Here is a 24,424-nt window from a genome sequence, read left to right on the forward strand (position 1 = left end):
GTTTTTAATTTTTTTTTTTTTTAACCAATTAGCAAAATAATTTGCCTTTTGTAACAATAATATCTGATATTACAAGTATAAAAACAAATGAATAAAACTAGCTGTAGTCGTCTTTCCCTAAGTGCTTACTGACAAAGTACCCGGATGAGACCGCGAGAAATAAATAAATAAATAAATATTTAAATAAATAAATAAGCATTTATAAAAAAAACCCTGACATATAAAAATAATAATTTTTTTTTTAGAAATTAAGAGTATTATGACAAAAGCCCTAACCCTGTTATTAAACCGATGAAACATTTATTAATGCTTTATTATAGTCTAATGATTTATTAAGTGAAGAATGTGAGCATCAGTGGATTTAATGATAGTAATAAATGAACAGAGACACCATTTTAAAGATGTTCACAAATTTTTAATTCCAATATCTGAGTAAGACGGAGCATTATACAGCATTAAAAGGTTCTTCAGATCTATCTGTCTCACTATATATATATATATATATATATATATATATATATAATATATATATATATATATATATATATATATATATATATATATATATATCTCCTTGTGTGGCTATTTTCCTTTCGGTTACGATTTATGAGTAAGAATATAAATTAAATAATTTAGGATGCATATTTTCTTTGTAGATTAAGAAAATGAATGAAAAAATACTGAGCTGGATTGTCACTAGGTGAAATTGGGCAGGGCAATCATAACACTTCATCTTCTACACACACACACACGAAAGAGAGAGAGAGAGAGATTTATCATGAATGGTACATGGTCAGTGTGAGGACAGACAAACACACACACACAGAAGGAGAGAGAGACAGACAGAGAAAGAGAGAGAGAGAGAAATTTATCATGAATGGTATGTAGTCAGTGTAAGGACAGACAGACAGACACACACATACACACACACACATGGAGAGAGAGAGAGGGAGAAATTTATCATGAATGGTATGTGGTCAGTGTAAAAACAGACAGACAGACAGACACACACACACACACACACACACACATACACACACACACATGGAGAGAGAGAGGGAGAAATTTATCATGAATGGTATGTGGTCAGTGTAAAAACAGACAGACAGACAGACAGACAGACACACACACATGGAGAGAGAGAGAGAGGGAGAGAGAGAGAGAAATTTATCATGAATGGTATGTGGTCAGTGTGAAGACAGACACATAACAGGACAAACTGAAGACAAACGGGATTAAACATAAGCAATACTATAAATACACCACAAAGCAAGACATCCAAACATTTTCTACAGTTTCCAACTGTAATAAATAAAACATTTAACCATTTAATGCATAAATCAACATATCAGGCTTGTATATTAATTTACATCAGCCAACATTCAAGTAACTGAAGGTTAAAACATGCAAAAATCTCGGCATACAGTAAGTCACTGTGTTTTAGATGCAGTTCAGATCCTTCTCAGGTAGATGGAGTCCTTGAGTCGTAGCTCCAAAAGCCTGAACGAGGCCTTCACAAGTTCACATTTGTTGTAGTTTTGTAGCAGTTTGCAGAGTTTATAAAGTGAGAAGCAGCACTAGGAGACATCTGAGCATTTAAGAAAGAAACTTTCCACTAAGTCTGAAGTGCCCACTTTGTATGCTCGCGATCCTCCTCTTTCTCAGGGAAGGAGGGAGTTCATGGTGTCCGTCTGATCATCAGCCTTCATTCAGTGTTTGATACAGTACATAATCTTAATAGGCTGCTTGCTGTGATAGTGTTAGCTTGCAGCTAATTAGTTTGCATTGAGAGCGAGAGTGTTGATCCATACACATAAGCTATGCTCACATGAAAACATTTCAGAAAGCATGTGCATATATTTAAATATTTTATTTTCCTCCATCTCAGTGACTTTCTCTTTCACACATACACACTCTCTCTCGCTGTCTCTGTGCTTGTATTTTTTTACATCACGTTTTCGAAGAGCTGCATGGATCTCATCATGGTTTCATCCTACATGGAAACAGAAAAGAAATACAATAACTATATAGAATAATAAATATAATTCAGTAACAATTGGATTTATTACATTTCCAATGTGATTGTCTTCCATTGTCTTTCATTCACGTTCAAACATTCACTTTCTACATCAAACACCAACATTTACCAACAAACACCACCATCCACCATCAAACACCACCATCCACCATCAAACACCACCGTTCACCACCAAACACCACCATCCACCATCAAACACCACCGTTCACCACCAAACACCACCATTCACCATCAAACACCACTATTCACCATCAAACACTAATATTCAAAAATATCACCATTCACCAGCAAACACCAACATTCACCATTAAACACCACCATTCACCACCAAACACCATCACTCACCATCAAACACCACCATTCACCTCCAAACACCAACATCCACCAATACCAACATTCTCCATCAAATACCAACATCCACCACCAAACACCACCATTCACCATCAAACACCACTATTCACCACCAAACACCAATATTCAAAAACATCACCATTCACCATCAAACACCAACTTTCACCACTAAACACCAACATTCACCAGTGTAATGCTTGTATTTAACGTTATAAAATCCAGTAAAAGAACTGGCGAGCCAAACATGGAAGGTGGAGAACATTGTTTAAGCTTTACAACAAGGTTTGGTGGTGTTTGATGGAGAGTGTTTAATCATTGTGCTCTGGGCTTCAGGATGCTGGAAAGAACTGGTACCTACTTCTTGGCATGCTAGGATAAACTCTTCCAATGTCACAACCCCATCTTTGTTCTTGTCCATTTTCTGTGAAATCAGAAAGTAACAGCATTCATACAACTACTAGTGTTTATTCTGTAGTGTTTTTGACAGTATGATCATCCTGATTGTTTAACACGGACCTGGAAGAAAGCATCCACATGCTGCTTGGGCACGTCTCCTTTCAGAGCAGGATACGTGTACTTCCCCATCATATCATAGATGGCCTGCACAATCTCCGTCATCTCCTGGTTTAAAAGCATGGAAAAATATGTCACATATTAATTCCCAATCTGCCCTATCTTCAGAAGTTCTCAATAGTGACATTAACTAGCTAGTTTGTTAACCGCTAACCTAGCTAATGTCACTGATACCGTCTTGATTTGGTTCATCAATAACAGTTTTGCTATCCAGCTTCCTGGGTCACACATCATCATTTAATAATTTAATTTGCTTCAAAGCCATGGAACATACAGTATTTTGTGATATCACAAATCATGCTAATATGTAGCTAGCACTGTCTGCAAATCTTTTATTATTATTTTCTTTAGAATAGAAAAATGTGAATTTAGTGCTGTGTTGATAACTTTTACCCAAACACCAATCACAATTAGCCATTCAAGAAGAAACCATTTAAAATCTGATGTATTTTTAGATTCTATAGTATATAACTAAGAAATATAACAATTTCTTTATTCTGATGTGAATTATAATGTAAACAATATTGATGGAAATGGAACTTTGTCACATACTTCTTTGCTGATGAATCCATCTCGATTGATATCATACAGATGAAAAGTCCACTCCAGTTTCTCCTGGACGGATCCCCTCAGGAGAGTGGACAGACCCATCACAAACTCCTAACAGAGACCATATATTATAGTTTAAATCATCGATAAATTACATAAATGTAAATATGAAGTAGCAATCAGGCAGTGTGTCTTTCTACCTCAAACTTTATGGAGCCATTATTCGTAGTGTCAAACGCATTAAACAGGTAGTGCGCATACGTGGTGGCATCTGGAATAAAGGAAAGGATGAGGTATTAACTAGCTCTAAGAAATTCAAGCACTGGGTTAACAAATAACAAATGTAGCATACCCAAAATTGTGCAGTATAGCATTAGCTTTGTTATATTTAACAGAGGTTATAGCAGGAAATCGTATGTCTTTGCATCCCCATGACTTCTGTTTGACTTGTACGATTTGCTAATGAGCTGCTTTGCAAGCTTGCTAGCATATTTAATAAAATTGTGTAAAACTTTGAAACCACGTATGCTAGGCAGCCAGGAAATATAGTCACCAAACATGGATAATAATTTAGCTAGTTTTCAGGTAAGTCTTTTATATAGACAATGTAAAGACACTGCCAGTAGCAAAACTTACCTAAAAAAAATCAACATTAACCTCAGGAGCATCAATATGTACCTCAGGAACATCAATATTTCCCTAAGACAAAATCAATATTTACCTCAGGAACGTCACCATTTCCCTCAGAAACAACATTTACCTCAGGAACATCAACATTTACCTCAAGAATCGTCAATATTTACCACAGAAAAAATCATAATTTACCTCAGGAACTTCACTATCCCCTCAGAAACATCAACTTTTGCCTTACAAAAGCAGCATTTACCTCAGTAGAATCCACATTTACCTCAGGAAAAAGCAACATTTACCTAAAAAAGTCAACATTTACTTTAGGAATATCAACATTTCACCATTTCCACTTGTAGTTACACTTAGCATCAACTGCTAACCAAATTTCCAGTGCAATACTGAGAAATCTAAGAACTGCTTCAAAACACATAAATGTTCTACTTCTGAAGTCATAAATATCACAGAAGTGTCCCATTCATATGGAATCTTCTTGTAGGCACTGTAGACACGTGACCATAAATCAAATTAAACACTATTCCAAACAAAGATCTTTTCATTTTTCTCAATGACTGTGTGTTGTTACGATAATTTCTAATAAGAATTCAAACACAAGGGGTTTTTGGGATGCAAAAACTTCATTTTTGGAGTAAAGGATTTAGAGAGGCTGTACCTCCATGAGGGAAGAACTGAGCGTAGATGTGCTTAAACGTCTCCTCGTTCACTACTCCACTCGGACACTCCTGAGTAAACACAATGGATGAATAGATGTGGTTTTTCCACTTTTGTGTTGGCAAACATGCGTGTTTGTGTGGGTGTGCATGTGGGTGTGTGCATTATAGCGTGTAATTGCCTGGCGTTATGACATATGGCTCCCCAAGTGTCTTACTGCAGGCTGCAAACAGATTAGCAACATGAGCGACAAGGATTGCTGTTCATTTATCAAAGAAAAATTCAGAATTACAGCTTTTACTGGTGATCTGGTGTGAATCTTTCTTGATAACTAGCTCAGAAAGCTAACAAAACTCCATAAAGTATTTAATTCATGAACTCCTTTGTTCATTAACATTAGCTTGTTACCTACCTAGTTATCTAGTTGGCTATTTGGAAACTTTCTTGATAATTAACGTTTGTACATTTTTATTAGCGGTGTTAAACTTAAAAGAAACCTAACTGAGCTCCATAACATATAGAAATGATAAGTTCTTCTGTTTGCTCACATTAGATATATGTTCTGAGAGCAGACATTTTAATAGTTTTAGCCCAACTGCTCTGAGACCACATCAACAACCAGAACCTACAGCCTACATGCCCATGTCCTCCATTTTTCCACCAGAATGAATAGAACACGTCCCTGTCTTCAATTGGCTTACACTTGGCAGGGTTAAAGGTCACGCTGATGATGTTGAGATTTGGTATTAACTGAAGCATATTCCTTTTCTGATTTCTAGCATCCTCTCTCTGACGCTCATCTGTTTTAGCTAAAATGTAGAAACTTTCGTATTCATTTCTGTATATAACATTTTAGTAAATTTTGATAAATTTTGGCCCTGATGGTTACTGCTCCATTTTAAGTTCATTTTAAGTAATTAAAACATGCAAGCAATCAGTCAGATAGCCAGTTCATCATAATAAGCTATAACGAGTATAATGAGTGGCATGACATACGTTTTTAAAGCCACGGTAGAGGACTTGCAGCTCCTGCTTAGTGAAATTTGTTTGCGCCTCCAGCTGATCGAGTCCTTCAGGCCGATGACACACCATCGTCATCTCCAGCTCATCATCCACTTTATCTAGAGAGAAAAAGGGAGTGGAAGAAAGAGAGAGAGAGAGAGAGAGATTCACACAATTGTAAGTCCATAGTCCATTTAAACCTTGCATTTTCATATTAGCATGCGATCTGTAGGCCTATCTGTTTATTGATATCTTGATATATTAAGTGATACAATTTCACGATCGCATTTATACTGTGTATGAATCTTGCTGTCTGCATTCTGTATTCATAGAGATCAGAGCTCGTTATTTCTGCACATACACAAATAAATGAGTTTGTCAGCTGTCAGCATGGTGCGAGTGGAACTGATGGATCCTTAATGTTAGCTCATGGAGTTTCATCATAAAAACAGCACATATCTCGCAAAGCAAGAACTGCAGGATTAGTCACACACACACACACACACACACACACACACACACACACGATGCCCTGCAGGTTCAACTCTCAACGCTGCACTCTTGTTGCACAGATATGATGGGAAAGCAGGAATCAGAGATGTGAAGAGAAAATGCACGCTGGAATTGAAAGTCTGCTTGTTTCATATCCATTAATGCTCTGACTGAGCAGATATTCAACAAGGCAGAGTCGAATTAACACTGACTCACTGCTCACTCAATAGGACACTTCATTAAGAGCTCTCTGTGGTCGCAAGCTTTGAATGTCTCTTCCTGTTTGTCTCATTTGCTCTTTTCCTGTTGCATGATTCCTGACTGAAAGCTGTTTGTTAATGCAGGAGATGTTCTTCTGTCGTGACTAAAATCATACTCAGAAAAACACAAAAACACAAAGATGCCAGTTAATTAACACTCAGTGAGCACATCACTTTGGAGATATACATTAATTACTGCCTGCAGTCTAATGTAATGTTAATTACAAATTCTCTAAAATAACAGTGCTGTTGAATTCTGGACTCTGACTGTCAGAATGTGTTGATTAATTTTCTATAACAGCGAGTTTATATTAATGTTCGCATTCTTATACGTTATTATTTCTATAGTAACAGCTCCACATAAAAGAATTCAAAAACATGTGTAATCATTAATATGGAGAAGTTTTTTTGTAAAGGGGTGTTTATTTAACATTTATGGAAGGAGTCTCCAGTATCAGCGCTTTGTAACACTCCGAGGAGGTTACGCTTTGCAGTTTCTTGCTAACATGACAAGCTGCGTTTCTTTTTTCAACTTCAAGAGAAAGAAAAAACTAAGGCTGGTAAGGGAACGACTATTTATAGCTGCTATAACACAAGTGTAAACAGGTATGTCATGCCATTCTTTAATAAATATAATATATTTGAATTTGGCAAATTGCCAATTCATGTGGTGTAAGAGGAATAAAACACTTAGGGACCTGCTGTTATAGGAAAATAATCAACAGCGCTCCATCACTGATTATTTTACTAAAACAGTACAACATGGAGTGTTTTAAAAGTGTCTCATTTTATTTATTTTATAGCCTGGGTTGAAAAACGTTCATAATTTGTCTTTTCTTTTTAAATTTCTTTTTCCTGTGAGGGACTCAGTGAGCAGATGAACTTAAGCCAAGCAAGCGATAATAACTAGTTAATAAACACGAAACAACTCTTAATTTATAAATTGAATAATCCCTGAGACCTGAGAGCTGGAATGTACAGCAAGGATAAAAACCTGTCAGCAGTTATAGAGGAAAATGGGCAATAGATTAGAAGAGAAAATTGCTGTAAAAGATGTGAAAGTGGAAGTGGAATGACTGCCACTTTATCCACACTTATTAAATTATTTTTCCTTTTTAGTCTTCTGAATCTGAGTGCTGAACTCTTACAACCCCACGCTGTAGACTAATTATGTTAATGGCATTCAATCTTTACAATTTATGTCATAAAGTTTACAATAAAGTGGACCAGGAAAGCATATCAGCAAACACTCGGAGTGTGTCAGATGGAGTGTATAAGCTACAGTGTTTGTTTCTCCAGTCCTACATTAAGTCCTGGCTTCCCACATCGTTTCATTGTTTTCCTTTCTCCCCACCCTCATTTCTAATCCCTCCATCTGTATCTCTCAGCTTCCGTTACCATAGAGACGCCTCAACCACCCTCAGCATCCGCAGTCAGTAAATAATAATTGCATACAACAGCTGGGAATCAGATGCAGAAGTCGTTAATGAGGAACGGCACCGCGAGTCTCATGATCCTTTACACATCAGCGCTCGGTCCTCTTGTCAGATCCCTCTGATGTGCAAGTTGTTCTTCCCATCAGGACATCAGCATCTCGACGGGTTGCAAGATTAGCTGAGACTCACCATTAGCTGTGTAACTGAACCCTCTGGGCAGTTTTGTCAATTATAAATGACGCAAGGAAAAGATATTTTAAAACATCGCCAATTAGCTCTGCCCAGAACACGCCCCCCTGATTATTTCTAGCTCCTGTTCCTCATGATTAGCATGGGTTTGTCTCGTTAGCAAGCGTTTCTCCATCCTTGCTTTGTACTCACTGAAGCCTTGCATCTGTTCTTACTGAAAATCTCTAGAAAACAAACAACAGAGCTGCTGTTTTTTTTACATAGCAAAAGTTAAGAAGGTCAATCCTATTGCTTCTTTTCATTAGTACTTGCGGAGAACTGAGAGAAGGGTGTGAGAAAAATGTAACAGATGAAAGTGAGGTGAGGATGGAAGTGAGAATCACATTCAGCTGACAGATCTGCAGGAAGAACGACTCGGATGTTCCTTCAGCTCTGGGGGAAATCTGCACTCTTATCTAATTAATTTAATTTATATTTATTTAGAGCATTCGTTTAAAGTTAATGGACCATCTTGTGCTTATTATAGTGCAGTACACTGATTGTTCTTATAAAGTAGTAAAGTGGGAATGTAGTAGTGTTTATGCATTAATTGGTTAAGTGTTTGTGCTAAAATTAGTTCATGAAAATAAAAAACACCTGATAATGGCATTAACCTTATGTATAAAAATGACCTGCACACACATTTCCTATCAAACTGATTTTTCCCTCTCTAAATTCACGTATATTCACTGGAAAATTTTCCCCATCTTGTTTTCCTTTCTTTAAAATCACCTGAAATTCCATTAGCTCCAGTGTCATCAGGCATGTTTTTATATCTTTGATAAGGTTTGTTTTCAGTTTCTTCCTCTTCCTGGTATACATTATGCCTTTATGCTATAGATCATCAGCAGTGCATCAGCAGGTCATCACTCAGCTCTCCACCTCGAGCTCGGACTTTCTTAAAGCTCCCGCAGAGCTCCTGATGCTCCTGGAGAGTGTGTGTATTCATGCGCAGCTGTCTGCTAATGTAGGAAAGTTGGAATGCTAATATAGATTCAGGCCACAGTGGCTAACTGTTGAATTCTGGATTCTGATTGGTCAGGAGGTTTATTGATTGTTTGTGTAAGTAGTGCAGCTGCAAATCAGAGCTTTATATTAATGTGCTTGTTTCAATACGTTATCGTTTCTATAGTAACAGCTCGTTCACACGGCGAACGCGCTACATAAGCGGATTAAAAAAGCGTGTAGTCGTTGATATGGTGAAGGAGGTATTTAACATTTAAGGAAGGAGTCTCCAGTGTTAGAACAGCTGTAACTTTAAGTTGTCTGACATCTTCAGGACAGAGGAGTTTATGCTACTTTGCGGTTTCTCTGTAACACTTTTTGTCTTGTTAACTTCAAGAGAGAGAAAAAAGAGAGGCTGGTGAGGGAACGACTGTTTATAGCTGCTATAACGTAAGTGACAACAGGAACTCCCTTGTTTCACGAAACATTAAATGTAACTATAAACAGATAAAAATGTTTTATTCTTTAATAAATTAAAAATTTTAATCTTAGGGCGAATTGCTGTGGTATAAGTGTAATAAAACACTTCACGTATCACACCACTCATCTTCATATTACATTTCTTACTTGGCTCCGCCCACTATCATACTCTTTTAGCAAGGACACTTACATACTAAAATAACATACTTATTAAAGCAAACATGCAAAACAGACGTTATTTTGTTCACGTGAGACACAATCCTTCATAGCGTGTCTTTTCTTACACGAGTTTATACAAGCTTTCACACACACACACACACACACACACACACACATAAAGCTTTAGTACATTTTCTGAAAACCTGAGCAGAATCCTCTCTCTCATTAGCTGAAAATGCTAAATCAGTTGCTGTGTGTGAGTACTCAGTGTCTACCCTCTGATCAGGTTAGTCTCAGGTTTAAACCGCTTTTAGCTGCGATTTGATGAATCGATATGTAAATCTGTAATTAACATCTATAACACTTGCTGTGTGACTCGCTGCAGGTGTGTGTGTGGTGTGTGTGTGTTGTGTGTGTGTTGTGTTGTGTTGTGTTGGTTCCATGCTCTTCATCCACACTTGTTATTAACACTCCCCTCTTCAGAAACCCATCACCATGACAACCGTAGCTCTGAGCATGTGGCCGTTAAGGGTGCCAGGGAGCGAGCGGTGTTAAACCGTCCACTCACGTACACACACACACACACACACACACACACACACACACACACACAAGCTTAAGATCATTTAAGATGGAGCGCTGATGAGCGTTTCCCTAAAATGAATACTCTCTCTCTCTCTCTCGCTCGCTCAGTCCTCCACCTTCTCTGCTCAGTCATACACTATTTATTATTGCATTCTCAGTGCCTCACGCTCTGAGTGTGTGTGTGTGTGTGTGTGTGAGTGTGTGTGTGTGTGTGTGTGTGTGTGTGTGGTACCTCTGGTGGTCTGTCTCTGTTTGGTCTGCATGGTCAGCATACCCACCACCGCTCCCATGTTGGTGCTGTCCTCAAAAATAATCCACTGTGCTCTCTCTCTCTCTCTCTCTCTCTCTCTCTCTCACACTCTCTTTCAATCTCTCTGTTGCGCTCTCTCTCCGTCTGTATGTCCCCTCTTTATCTCTCTGTATGTATGTGTCTGTCTGTTTCTGCCTTTCTCTCCCTCCCTTTCTTTCTTTCTTTCTTTCTTTCTATATCTCTGTTTCTCTCTCTCTGTCTGTCTCTGTTTCCCTCTCTGTACGTATGTGTCTCTCTGTTTCTGTCTCTCTCTCTCTTTCTCTTTCTTTCACTTGTGAATGAATGAGAGGTGACACAAATTTTCTTCTCCTGAAGAACCCAAATGGGTCGCACGCTCCTCCCACACACACCTCCTCCCTTGTTCCCCTGCTCCCTCTCTCTCTTCTCCTCTCTCTCTCATTCTCTTTCCCTCTATCTCTCTTCTTCACTCTCTTTCCACCTTCTCTCCTCTAACCCTCATTCCTCTTTCCCCATCCTTCCTCTCACTCCATCTCTCCACCCTCTTTATCCTTCCCTTTATTTCCCTCTCATTACACCTTCCCAGGTTTCTTTCTTTTTCTGCATCATTCAATTTCTCTTTCCTTTTTCCACTTTTTTCATCCTTTCTATCCCTTTCTCTTTCTTTCTTCTCCTCTATTCCTCCATCTTGATTTGCCCTTTCTCCCTTTACCATTCGCCCTTCCTCTATTCCCCCTTATCTCTCTCTCTTCTCATTTTCTATCTTCCATTTTTTCTTCCTCCCCCTCTTTTTCTCTTCTCTTTCTGTCTCTTTCCGTCTCTTTCCATCTTCCCCTTCATTGTATTCTTCCTCCCTCCTTCCTGTCATTTCTCATCTCTTTTCCTTTCTTTATCTCATCCCCTCCATCTCTCACTCCTTTCCCCTCTCTTTTCACCACTACATTCACTACTTCTGCTCATTCCTTCCCTCTCCGTCTTTCAGTCCCTCACCCTTAGTTTCTCTATTTCTTTATAAATCTCCATTGCTGCACAGGCAAGCTCAGACTTATGGTGTGTGTGTGTGTGTGTGCGTGCGCGTGTGTTCAAATCGCTCCACCACACAGAACAAATTTTCATCATTTTCATCTTGACTTTGCTCCCTACGTGCTGCCTCAGTACACACACACACACACACAGCATGAGTCATGATATTGACTGCTGTCTCACAATTTTTATGCTAGTTACGAAAGTAAGTCTGTGCATGTGTGTGTGTGTGTGTGCGTGTGTGTGTGCATAAGTGTGTGTGAGAGAGGGAAAGTTTGTTTTAAAGCTTCCAAGTGTTTCTATATTGTTTATATAGACAGACAGACAGACAGACAGAAAAAACGGAGAGAGAGACAGAAAGTCAGAGAGCTGGAGAAACTGGAGAGAGGTGAGAGAGAAAGAAAGAAAAAAGTAGAAAGAAAGAAAGAAAGAAAGAAAGAGGGAAAGAGAGGAACAGAATAAGGAAAACACAGGGACTGAAGAATTAGCTAGCTAGTTAAGCTAAACTAATAATTAAAAGTTTTATATGTAGCATTAGCTAAAGAAAATTAGATTTAATATACATCTAATACAGCCACAACCACAAATAAATAACCATTAGCCGTTGCTAATAATCGCTCTTTAGCATTAGGATTGTTCACAGGCCAATTTAGCTAAGTGATCATTTAATTTAGCTAATTTAGCTAAGTGATCATTTAATTTAGCTAATTTAGTTAATTTAGCTAAGTGATCATGTTCAAGTTATTTGTATATTATAATTATTATTATTAATTGATTACTCTTGTTTTATATAAATGATGTTATGGAGATAAAAACATGTTGAGTGTGTGATGATTTAGTCGTTTAGTTTACACCATGCTAACTCGTAGCTGTAAAGTTTCATTTTAGCTTCAATGCCAATCTTTAGATTCAGTATCTACGCTGGAATAACTCGACTGGAGTTCGTCTTCTTTTCGTTACTCGTGTTGCGTAAGATGGAGATGAGACAATATGTTTCCTCTGGGCGAACACACACACAGGCACGAACCCCTGAGGATTTCAGTCAACACTTCAAACGAGCTTCCTGTCTGGCTGCCCAGAAACTCGTAATGCTTTTGGCTCCATCCCCGAATTTCACATCTTTTTCTTCATCCCTCTGCTCACCTCCTGACTCACTGTTCATCAGTGGCGTCAATATCGCTGCCATTACCATCCTCCCCCTCATCCTCTTCTTCCTCCTCCACTCGGTATCTCTCTTTTTCCCAATATTTTATTCTCTTATCATCTCCTTGCAGCCTCATCCCTCCTCCTCACCCTCCTCCTTCTCCTCATCCTCATCCTCTCTCTCTCTCTCGTCTCTTTTCATTAAAAAGCAGCTCAAGGCCACTTGCAAGCTTGATACATTCGGAGGAAGCAGTTATGAGATGTGTTTATTGTGTTTATTGTGTGTTTATTTTACAGAGAAAAAGATGGAGCCTGAAGCGCCACATGATAGTTAAAAAAGTTAAAAAAGCTTTTTAGTTTCAGGACTGCACTCAAGAAGAATTCCTCAGATATTTGTCGAGTTAGCTTCTGTTAGCCAAACAGGTCCATCTTGGGAAAGCGCTACCAATTTTTATTCTAATTTTACTACATTTCTTGTCATTAGGGTTTTCAGAGGCATGATGTATTTTTTTTTTCCTTTTTTTTTTTTGCTTATGGTAAAAGTATCAACACCGGGCTCTTATCGGATTCCGCCATGTTTTTCTTAAAGGAATATTACATTTACTCTGCCAAGTGGAAGAAATGTTCTAAAGGTACAAAAGACTTCCCCTTGAAGGACCACGCTACAGTTTAGGACCTTTTTTTGATCAGTGATCAGTGAAGCGTATGAAAAAATTGGCTGTATTTCAGTGACTCTAGTTTCCTTTCCTTTTTCTCCGAGAAACGTGATGCCAACTGCATCTTTTCGACCCGCGTCACAGGGCAACGTAACACACCTGGAGGAAAGTGCTATCTGCCCTCTTCCACATACATGAGCTCACAGATGTCCATATGTCACTGTGATTGACAGGAGAGAGAGAGTAAGCCCCTCCCACTCAGAGAGCACGGCCCTCTCGTGGACTTCGGGCCACGGATGACTGTGGTATCGTCGGGATCCGAGAGCTAGATCTCTGCCCCTCAGGAGCCCTAAGTGACTGATTTGATAATATTTGGGGAAATATAACTAACTGAGTTTGTTAGAAAATATATGGGGGTTGGCAGAATAAAAAATAACTGCAGTGGGATTAGTCAATTTTTCTTTTCTTTTTCTTTTTTTTTAAATGTCACATCTGTAGTGTGAGTCAAAAGTGGTATCATGAGGAACCAGTGTGAAAGAAAACATAACCACTTCAAATGATCTTATTTATAAGCACTAACAGTTAAGCATTAAAAGGTAATGGCAGTTCAGTCATGTTAGATGCATATCTGGATGTTTAGAAGTAAAGAATCTGACGTAACTGGATTCATTTCAGTTAGTGGTATAAAGCAGCTGAGGTGTTCTTACCTGCCCTGCAGTGAGAACGAGTCACCTGTGCACTCTGCAGTGAGAACGTCCCGAACATCACACCCATCTCCACCCGGATACAGAATCAAACTTCACTCGGATTCTGAGTGTCTCTCACACTGATGGAGCTGTGTTTGTACTGCTGGCTTCTCTTTCCTCCCACTCTTCCCTCTCTCTCTCTCTCTCTCTCTCTCTCTGACCTGTTTCTGACTGCGTTCATCATAACTGTCTTCCTTGAACTCATCACAAATCTCTCTCTCTCTCTTTCTCTCTCTCTCTTCCTCCCTCCCTCGCAGTGTCTCTTTTTTCTTTTATCTTCCACTGTTCTCCACCTCTGCCTCTTCTTTTATCCATCGTTTATATAATCACTTCTCAAAACCTACTCTTTCGACTTTTCTTTTTTTTTTTTTTGCCATAACACTCTTACAGGAAAATTTGTCCAAACCTTACCCACAATGTCGTTCAGCCAACTGCTGATAGTGTTGCAGGATTTAGCCATCATTTCATTTCTACCAAAAGAGAGCGATGCAGCGGCGCTTTAGTGCTCTAATCTGTCCAGCTCTGTCACCTCCTCATCTGTACACTCAACCTTCACACTAATATCACCATCAACACCATCGCGCTCGTCATCTCACAGATCAATAACTAGGTGAGTCGAGTCTCAACCGCATGGTATAGCTGCATTGCATTATGGGAGTCCACTACTCCACTACATCTACACTGGATTTCTCATTAATCTGATGATGGATGTCACCGGAAAATGAAAAGTGAGCGAGAAAAGAGGCTTTAGTTTGTTTTTGGAGCTAACAGTGAAACCTGTTTGAAATGGTGGAAATATTTTCTTGTATTAAACACCATTGTGTGTATGCTAGCAATAACAATGTCCCCCTGTGACGTCAGAGCCACACAGAATGGCTAAATTCTCACAGCAATAATGAAAACACAGCACCAACCAAAATACAAATTAGCACCACGATCGCAAACACATCACAGGTATTTCAATATAAATACATTTATTGTGTTTCAGGGCTTCCTTTAAAGCAGCAGTAAATCAAACGCACACATTTCCCATGCTTTATCCAAAAGTAGTTAATCAGCCAGTACTGAAGTTTGCTTGCTTTTTTTTTTTTTTTTTAGATTTGTACTGGAGCTACGAGGCTAATGTAGTGAATGGAAGTTTATAGCCTCCAGTTAAGCATGGACGTATTTGGAGTGAAGGGGACGTCGTATACATTTCATTTGTGGCTGGATGTTTTTAGCACCTTGACATGATGCTGCATAATCAACACTTCTGTCTTATAATAAACTACTTTTGTTAAAACGTCTGTTTAAAGCTCACACTTATACTCTATTCATGTTTTATTGCATTACTGATTTTAAATTGCTGCAAAAAGTGATGTACATTTTAGAGATGAATTCAGGAATGTTGTGGTGTTAGTATTAGCCATAGCGCAGTGTTAGACTGTGTTCACACTTTCACACCACATTTACACCAGTTTAAGTAGAGTCTGTGCTTTTTCCCGTCTCAGTCTTGGCCATATGTGAATGCTCTAAATGAACTTGGCAGGCGGTCTGAGTTTCAAAATAATCGCATTTTCCTCTTTGACCTCGCGTCGCTCGTGATGTTACAGCTGAGCTCAGAATTGTAAGACATGGCAGTGTGAGTTGTGTGCTCCTCAACATTTGGTGTGAGAATTATATAAGGAACCAGTTAGTTATGAGTCATAAAAATACTAAAGTGTTTGAGCAGTTTTCTGAAAAAAAAAGAGGTGAAGGGGTCGGACAGGACACTGGAACTAGCTGAAGAAAATGAGACAAATACACATGCAAGCGTGAGACTGATTGAGAATAAACAGGGCAGTCAGTAACCCACACGTCTAAGTGGTTATTGGTCAAAAACTGGGAATGTGAAGTGGACTGAGGCTTCATAAGAGCTGATGAGAATCAGCAAGTGAGCCGAGTCCGCTTTCAAGGCTAGAGACAGTGTGAGTACTTAGAAAACTGAGTTCTCTTTCTCTCAGCACACTTTCTGGTCCACTCTGAGTTCAGTTCTTTTGAAGATGGCCACATGTGAAAACAGCCAGTCTACACGTGTTTCTCAATCCATGTGCAGAACTGAGCTCACAGTTAGTGCTGTGCTGCTCTCTGCTGGTTAATCAATGGCACTAAGGAAAAAAAAAACATTATATTCGAGAGTGAGTCAAATGTAAACTGTAAAAGTGCAACAAATAATAGAATTGAATTAAAAAAATCTAGAAGAACCGGACACTGGAACATTTTTACCGAACGAGATTATGAAGAAAAATTATACTCTTTTCTAAGTATACCTATTTCAAATAAATAATGCAAAAAAAAAAAAAAAAGAGAAGGTTTTCACTTAACTCATCCGCATACTTTGTTTTTGACTTTCCTACATGATAAGTATGTTCTCTCATTCTTCTTTCTTTCTCTATTTTCACTCATATTGTAATACTGACTGACGATTGAGGTCACTTTGAAAATACAACGCTTTTACCCAGATTACAGATTGAAAATAAATTATTAATATGAAAAATTACATTGTAAGTAAATCAATAGACTGTCCTTAATGTCCTCATGTCATTAGCTTGGATGCCAATTAACCACATTTAGTGTATTTGCTAATTCTATGCTAAAAGCTTAGCTGTGTTACTTTCAATACTGTTTGCTATTTAAGAGCAAAATGCAGCTTGTCAGCAAAGAAACTTTGTAAAATGAGAAGCTGTTGTCTGAGATGGATTTTATTGAAAGATTAAAATTTGATGTAAAGTTAAACATAAGGGTTCATGCTGGAAAATTCACGCACACACACTTCTGAGTGCTGATGTTCTGAAATAAAAGCAGCAGAGGGCAGCATTTCCCAACATTTCCTCCTCCATCCCTGCTGTGTGTGTGTGTGTGTGTGTGTGTGTGTTAGCTTTATCTCTGAGAGAAACTCACAGTCCTAATGTTTACACACTTTAGATTATTATCTTAACAATTAAGGCCTGATATTGATTGTATCACTACACTTCTCTGTATGATGTCATGTCTTCCTCTCTGATCTCAGCCAATCAGAACTCACAGAGATAAGGAGAGAGACTACAGATAATAAATGTATTATTTTTTTTAATTATTTGTATTCCTATTATTGATATAGAATTTTTTTTGTTATTGATATTTTTTCCTAGAGCGATTTTCAGAGAGCCATGTTTATTATTGTATATTTCAATATTTATTATGATATGTATTGTTATTGTTGCTATTATTGTGGCTATTTTTATTTCTAGGATGCTCTTTGAAAAAAAGATTAGCAGAGTGTCTCCTTATTAGAGAGGAAAATATTAACTAACAAATAAATAATTAAATATAAAAATTAAACTATAAATTATTTTAAGAGCACATTATCTTGAAATTATTATTATTATTATTATTATTATCATTATTATTGTTATTTTTGTTCTTAGTATTATTAATTTCATATATATATATATATATAATGTGTGTGTGTTATAATGTTTTAATAACTATATATTATAATAATTAGTTGTTTTATTATTACTATATTTCTTATATTTTTGGCATAAAAATTCCATTATTTTGTTTATTTTTTATTGATTTATTGTTTTTAAAAATTATTTTATTATTATTATTTTATTAATAACTATATTATAGTTAATGTATTAATGTATTATTATGTACTTTATGTGAATTAGTGAGAGGGAAATTGAGAGAAAGGGGAATGAAGAGCAGGAGAGGAGAGAGAGAGAAAGAGAGAGAGAGAGATAGAGATAGAGAGAGATGGAAGAAGGGATGAGTGCCGGTGAAAAGATGCAGATGATAAAAATAACCTGGATGAGGAAGAGGATTACATAAAGAGGGAGGAGAAGTGCTTTAAAAATTAAATGAGGGAACACACACACACACACACACACACACACACTATCAACTCCAGTCCGATCTAAAATTAGACAGTGTATATGTATACACACACACACACACGTGCGGAGGAAAAGAAAGGATTCCTTCTATCCAGAGTCATGATCCAGCTTTAGCCACTCAGACAGGGTGTGTGTGTGTGTGTGTGTGTGCACTTGTGTGACAGTTGTGTCCAGGTGATGCTGAATAAAGTGCAACCAAGTGTGTGTCCGTGTGTGTCAGTGTGCGTGAGTGACCCTGTATAAACCAGTCTCTCTCTCTCTCTCTCTGTGTGTGTGTGTGTGTGTGTGTGTGTGTCCGTCCCTCTCTCACCTGAGTCACCCACAACAGAAATAAAGGGACCATTTCTCTCTCTCTCTCTCTCTCTCTCTCTCTCACATTATCACCCCGTTAAAGAAACCTATTAAAGAATCCTTGTTAATGATGGGCTGTCCGCAGTTACCATAGCAACCTGTGCACGCACACTACGAACAAGCCAAATCCCAGCATATTTTAAAAACACCCCACACACAGTGCAGTTACCATCAGCCACCAAAGCCACGGTCCTTCTGTGTTTGTTTTCACTATTACTCTCTAATGTGGAAAAGTAGGCGGACATGTCATACTTTTTATCTGTTTATAGTTACGTTTAATGTTGTGGAACCTCTACGAAACTTATGAAAGTTAATTCCTGTTCTCACTTACTCTATAATAGCTGTCAACAGTCGTTCTCTCTATTTTTCTCTCTCTGATCATATTATACCAAAAAACGAGAAACCACTTTCCCGTGTCAAAAAACTTAAAGTTACAGCTTTACCTCTGACTGTTACTGAGCACTGACACTGGAGACTCCTTCCATAAATGCTACATAAACACCTCCTTACTGAAAACTTCACCATATCACTGATTACACACGTTTCTGCTGTACACGTCCCTGTGAACGAGCTGTTACTATAGAAACGATAACGTATTAGAGCGAGTGCATTAATATAATCCTGCACTACTGTCAGAGCTGCTGTTATAGAAAATTAATCAACACCTGATGACCAATCACAGTCCAGAATTCAACAGTGCTGTAGTATATTATCTCTGTTTAATAAATATCAGATATAAATAATACCAGGAAAACCTTACGTTCAGGATTCTTAGACACATATTAGAGTATATCAGCTAATATTTAGGATTAAATGAAAATAAATGATGACACACTTGTAATTTTATCTTAGGGCTATGCTTCACCTACCCATAACCTTCACTTTAACTTTACTTTTTGAAATAAAACCTGCAGTTTCTGTAAAGAAATAAAGGAAATTTTCCTCACAACGTCATAAAATCATATATTTCGATTATTTTGAGGATTTTTGGTCTGTATTGTGTTACTTATATTTATGTATCTCATCATCATCATTATACATAGTTCTACACGTCACACACTTTTCCATGCCGGGCCAAAATGGAGAGATGAAGTGAGGGAGAAGGTCTGAGAGCACTGAGTTGGCGTGAGTGTGGCGTTGCTAATGTTACGTTTACATAACCGATCACTGAAACTGATTAGAGCCGTCTACGCTCTCCATCGCCAAGCAGAGAACCCACCAGTGAGAAACCACAAAGCTGCTGTAGCTAGAGATGGACAAAGAGAAAGAGATAGAGAGAGAGAGAGAGAGAGAGAGAGAGAGAGGGAGGGTCAGGCCTGGATTTTTGCTTTTATTCTCGGAGGATTTTTGTGATATCTCTCTGTCTGCCAGTTTCCACCCACACAACCGGTGAATCGGTATTTCGACATGGGACGGTGAACTGTGTTGCTAGGCAACTAGGAAATTCAGGCACCAAATTTTAACTAGCTACTGACTGAACCTATGATTTAGATGATTTAGCTAGCTAACAACAGAATGCGACAAATGTGAAAAATTACTAACAAAATGCTGCATGTGTCTGAAATCAAATGCAGTTACACTTAACATCGAATGCTAGCCTAACTTCCACGGGTTCTGCCATATTGAGAAGCGTCAACATCTCATCTGCAACACATCTGCACCTGTTTGGTCTACAATCACCGGCAGGAATAGGTAAGGAATAAAACAATGAGGAAAATAATCAACGACTGTGTGGTGTGATGAAGCGGAGTTACTGTTAGCACCCTGAAGCTGATTGTTTTCCTTTAACAGCATGTCCTGAAGTGTTTTATTCCTCTTACACCACAGCAATTTACCAGCCAATACAATTAATATTTATTAAGGAACAACACATCAAACTTTTTATCCATTTATAGTTACATTTAATGTCCATGAAACAAGCTAGTTATGCTTATCACTTACATTATAAACAGTCGTTCCCTCACCAGCCTCTCTTTTTTTCTCTCTCTTGAAGTTAATAAGACTTAAAAAAAAAACAAAAAAAACCACAACTTGACATGTTACCGAGAAACCGCAAACCCCTCTGTCCTGAAGATGTTGGAAAAGTTACAGCTTTACCTCTGACTGTTACAAAGCGCTGACACTGGAGACTCCTTCCATAAAAGCTAAATTTACAGAAAACTTCACCATATCAACGATTACACGTTTCTTGTTATAAATCAGTTCATGTGGCGCGTCCATTATACAAGTCGCTGTTACTATAGACACAATGACACCTGCGCTACTGTCAGAGCTGCTGTTATAGAACATTAATCAACACCTTCTGACCAATCACAAGCTAGTGTCGATAATAAAGTGTGTCTCGTTGTTGAAGAGAAATGCGTAGGAGGTGAAACAAGCTGATGTGGTTGTTAATGTTAAAACATAACACTCACTCCACAGGGTTTTAAAGTTGCGAGTGTGTAAATGAGCTTGTTTTCTTCATCATTTTCCTCACTTTGTGCTGCCATGGCAACAACCAGCAATGCTAAAAGAGACAGCATTAATGCTATTTCATTAAGCTTAACAAAAAAAAATAAAATTTGATGTATAAGAGATCACATCTGTTACAGGAAACGTAATAAATATGTCCTGTGAATAAATAGGTGATAATTATTCACCCTGTGAGTTTAGTTAGCCTAATTGTCAGGTCTGTGATTAAGAAATAAATTAGCGTGTACCAGCTCATGCGACAGTAGCAGAGTTATTATTATCCTGATGAGGAGGTCATTTATTATATTGTTATAAAGAGAAGAGGGAAGAATTCTACGGTTCATTCTGGAGGATTTGGGAAGTTTTTCAGTATAATTTCAGGAGCATCAGTAATCTAAGCAGTAGGTTGTGTAGAGGTCAGAGCACTTTACTTTATGTATGCTATGTATTTATATTTTTTCTACACATAATATATGATGATTCCTGAGAAACAGGATGCTTCGGACAAAATCAAAGACCTTCTTTCACCTTAAAGTTTCAGCAATATTTTTGCTTACACAGCTGACGAAGCCCTATTTGTCCGAAACGTCCAAACGCTTTGTGTCCTACACAGCACTTTTTATAATTACTCCCTGTATATATATACATACACAGAAATATGTACAGTGTCTTGCATTAGCATTCACTCCATCCTTTGAACTTTTTTTCCCCATTTTATAGTGTTAAAACCTGGAACTGAACTGGATTTAATTGGGATTATACTGTATGACATAAATCTACACAAAATAGCCCATAATACTGAAAAGGAGAGAAAAAACTAAATAGTTGAATGGAGTCGAGCTGTGTGCAATTAAAGTGTCAGGTGATCTGAATAGAAATACGCCGGTTACTGGAAGAACTCAGAGTTTGTTAAAGAACCTATTTAAACAAACAGAAGACCAAGCACAAGTTCAGGACAAAGTTCTGGAAAAGTATCAGTCAGGGTTTGGTTATAAAAAAAATACAATCCAATTCCAAACTTAAATTAAATCTATTATTAAACCATGAAAAGAATACAGCACAAACGTGACTCTGCTTGGAGAAGGCCGTCCGCTAAAAGTCAGTGAGCTGGTAAAGAGGATAATAGACAGTGAAGCAACTAAAAAGCCAAAGGTAAGGCTGACCATGATGCTACCACCACTATGCTTCACTGTGGGGGATACTGTAACGGGAAAACCCTCTCTAACACACCTTCACAGGTGTATCTAAACACAACATTGATTTTCATTCGTAAATAATTTTGCAAAACTATATCATTGGTTTCCCTTTCACTTTGTTATTATGGACTTTTTGTGTAGATTTATGTCATAAAATCTCAATTAAGTCCAATTTAGTTCCAGGCTGTAACACTACAAAATGTGGTTTCAAAAGTTAAAGGAGAGTAAATAAGGCGATCTGTATACAGAACCGATCGTCTGACCTCTAAAGTATCCACTTTTGTACAAAATATCATCCAAATTGTTTAAAAAAAAATGTTGATATTATTTCTCCTTTAGCTGAGTGTGGAATGCCACTAATTTACAGGACAGAAGCTGAGTGATGAATGTGCTCTGGGTTCAGTACTTTTTTTTTTTTTTTTTTAATAAAACAACCCGTTTCTCACTGACTTTCTGTAGATGATGTTCCTCACATAATTCCTCTTTAAACCCAGAGTTTAATGGAGAGTCGGTGCTGCTCTCGCTGTGCCTTTGGGACGGTGATGATGATCTTTTCTGGTTGCCATCAGAAACACACTTCGGTCTGTCAGTGAAAGTGTGAGAAACTTCTGCATGCTGAGCAACGACCTAATGCATTATTCAGTTCTGCTGCCACGCAGACAGCAGCAGCACACACACACACGCACACACACACATAAGAATATGCAGATAATATATTTTTCCCACAGCTCTGTTGAATTCTGGATTGTAATTGGTTTAGAAGGTGTTGATTAATTTTCTATAACAGCAGCTCTGACAGCTTTATATTAATGCGCTCATTCTGGTTTCTGTAGCAACAACTTACTTATAAACGTGTCTAATCCTTCATATGGTGATGTTTTCTGTAAGGAGATGTTTATTTAAAGTTTATGGAAGGAGTCTCCAGTGTCAGCGCTTTGAAACAGTCAGAGGTAAAGCTGTAACTTTAAGTTTTCAGGACAGAGGAGTTTATTTTTCTTTGTGTTTTCTCAGTAACATGACAAGCTGAGGTTTTTTTATCTTATTAATTTCGAGAGAGAGAAAGAAAGAGAGGCTGGTGAGGGAACGACTGTTTACAGCTGCTATAACGTAAGTGAGAACAGGAAATAACTTGTTTCACAGATGTAACTATAAATGGATAAAAAGTATGATGTGTCATTCTTTAACAATAAATAAAAAAAACGTGATTCTAGGCAAATCGTTGTGGTACAAGAGGAATGCAACATTTCGGATGTGCTGTTATAATATAATAAAATAATCACTGTTAGAGTGATATCAGTAACTCCGCTTCATCACTACACCCTGTTGTTGATTATTTTACTGTAACAGCACGACACACTGAGTGTTTTATTCCTTTACGTGAAGAACTTGTCATTATTAAATATTGTAAACTCACAAAATAAACAGGAAGTAAACAAAGAATGGGAAAATGTTAGAAAATAACATCAATCCAAAAAGGCTTCCTCCAAAAATAAATGCTCCCTTTCTCGCTATTTTCTACTTTCTATGCAGATGAGATGCAAAGGATAAGATGCAAAATTAAGATGAGATGCAAAATTAAGGAAAAAATGATCAAGTTTATTAGTTTTTGTCCACCACGTGTCTTACCTTTCGCTAGTGTCCCTGAGACGAGTCTGTGGAAGGACTGGAAGAGCTTCACAACCCCCTGTCTGCAGCGGCTGGTACATCCGGCCATGGCGAGGAAGGAGGCAGGGAGAGTGTGTGTGTGTGTGTGTGTGTGTGTGTGTGTGTGTGTGTGTGTGTGTGTGTGTGTGAGGCGTCACGGATGAGTGGAAGCTACAAGCTGCAGAAATTTCCCCCTGATAGAAGTGACATCAGGCTGCAGGTTTTTTTTTCCCCACGGCGCATTAAAAAAAATAATAATAAAGAAATAATAATAACTAATGTTTGTTAATTATTTTGATCAAGTTGAGTCTTTCATAAAGTCCAAGCGGATGCAACAGTGATGTCCAAACGCTCTCTAAGCGCGCGCGCGCACACACACACACACACATACACACACACACACACACAGTTAAATGGCCCTCGAGCCGCTTGTCCTTGCCATCGGCGTGTTGGAAAGTTGGAGCAGGAGAAGTTGCTCTCTGATGAAACAGGTGATGAATAACAGAGCGGATGAAATAAAAAGGCGGAGGTCGCGCGCCACATACACACACACACACACACACACACACACACACAGTCACACACACACACCCCGTGCACCGCGCGCTCTCACCGAGACATCCGGTTCTTCAGTTTTTTGTTTGTTTGTT

At 38.0% G+C, this 24,424-nt stretch overlaps 1 protein-coding gene across 3 annotated transcripts; it reads right to left on the bottom strand.

The window, feature by feature from the left end:
- Positions 1–574: 574 nt before the first annotated feature.
- On the bottom strand, positions 575–24,362 carry kcnip1b (Kv channel interacting protein 1 b). 3 transcript variants are annotated; one of them, XM_026910349.3, is made up of 8 exons: positions 23,757–24,362; positions 5,807–5,931; positions 4,812–4,881; positions 3,712–3,782; positions 3,515–3,622; positions 2,906–3,010; positions 2,748–2,810; positions 575–1,993 (listed from the first exon to the last, which is right to left on the bottom strand). In XM_026910349.3, exons 1-8 carry the CDS (start codon positions 23,842–23,844, stop codon positions 1,946–1,948), a joined length of 678 nt encoding a protein of 225 aa, XP_026766150.1. In that variant the 5' UTR covers positions 23,845–24,362; the 3' UTR covers positions 575–1,945. The 3 variants fall into 3 exon arrangements, with proteins under 3 accessions (XP_026766150.1, XP_034168323.1, XP_026766151.1); XM_034312432.2 differs by lacking the exon at positions 23,757–24,362 and adding an exon at positions 14,195–14,378; XM_026910350.3 differs by lacking the exon at positions 23,757–24,362 and adding an exon at positions 10,630–11,103.
- Positions 24,363–24,424: the final 62 nt, after the last annotated feature.

Source organism: Pangasianodon hypophthalmus, chromosome 17 (assembly GCF_027358585.1).
Source record: "Pangasianodon hypophthalmus isolate fPanHyp1 chromosome 17, fPanHyp1.pri, whole genome shotgun sequence".
Lineage (NCBI taxonomy): Eukaryota > Metazoa > Chordata > Actinopteri > Siluriformes > Pangasiidae > Pangasianodon > Pangasianodon hypophthalmus.

Bases quoted from the DNA above. Each gene is read 5' to 3' on its own strand.
- kcnip1b (XM_026910349.3), bottom strand. From the start codon at position 23,844: ATGGCCGGATGTACCAGCCGCTGCAGACAGGGGGTTGTGAAGCTCTTC. The intron at 4,882-5,806 runs GTATGTCATGCC...GTGTTTACTCAG, and splicing joins TCTACCGTGGCTTTAAAAAC to GAGTGTCCGAGTGGAGTAGT. The intron at 1,994-2,747 runs GTAGGTACCAGT...GTTTCCATGTAG, and splicing joins TTATCCTAGCATGCCAAGAA to GATGAAACCATGATGAGATC.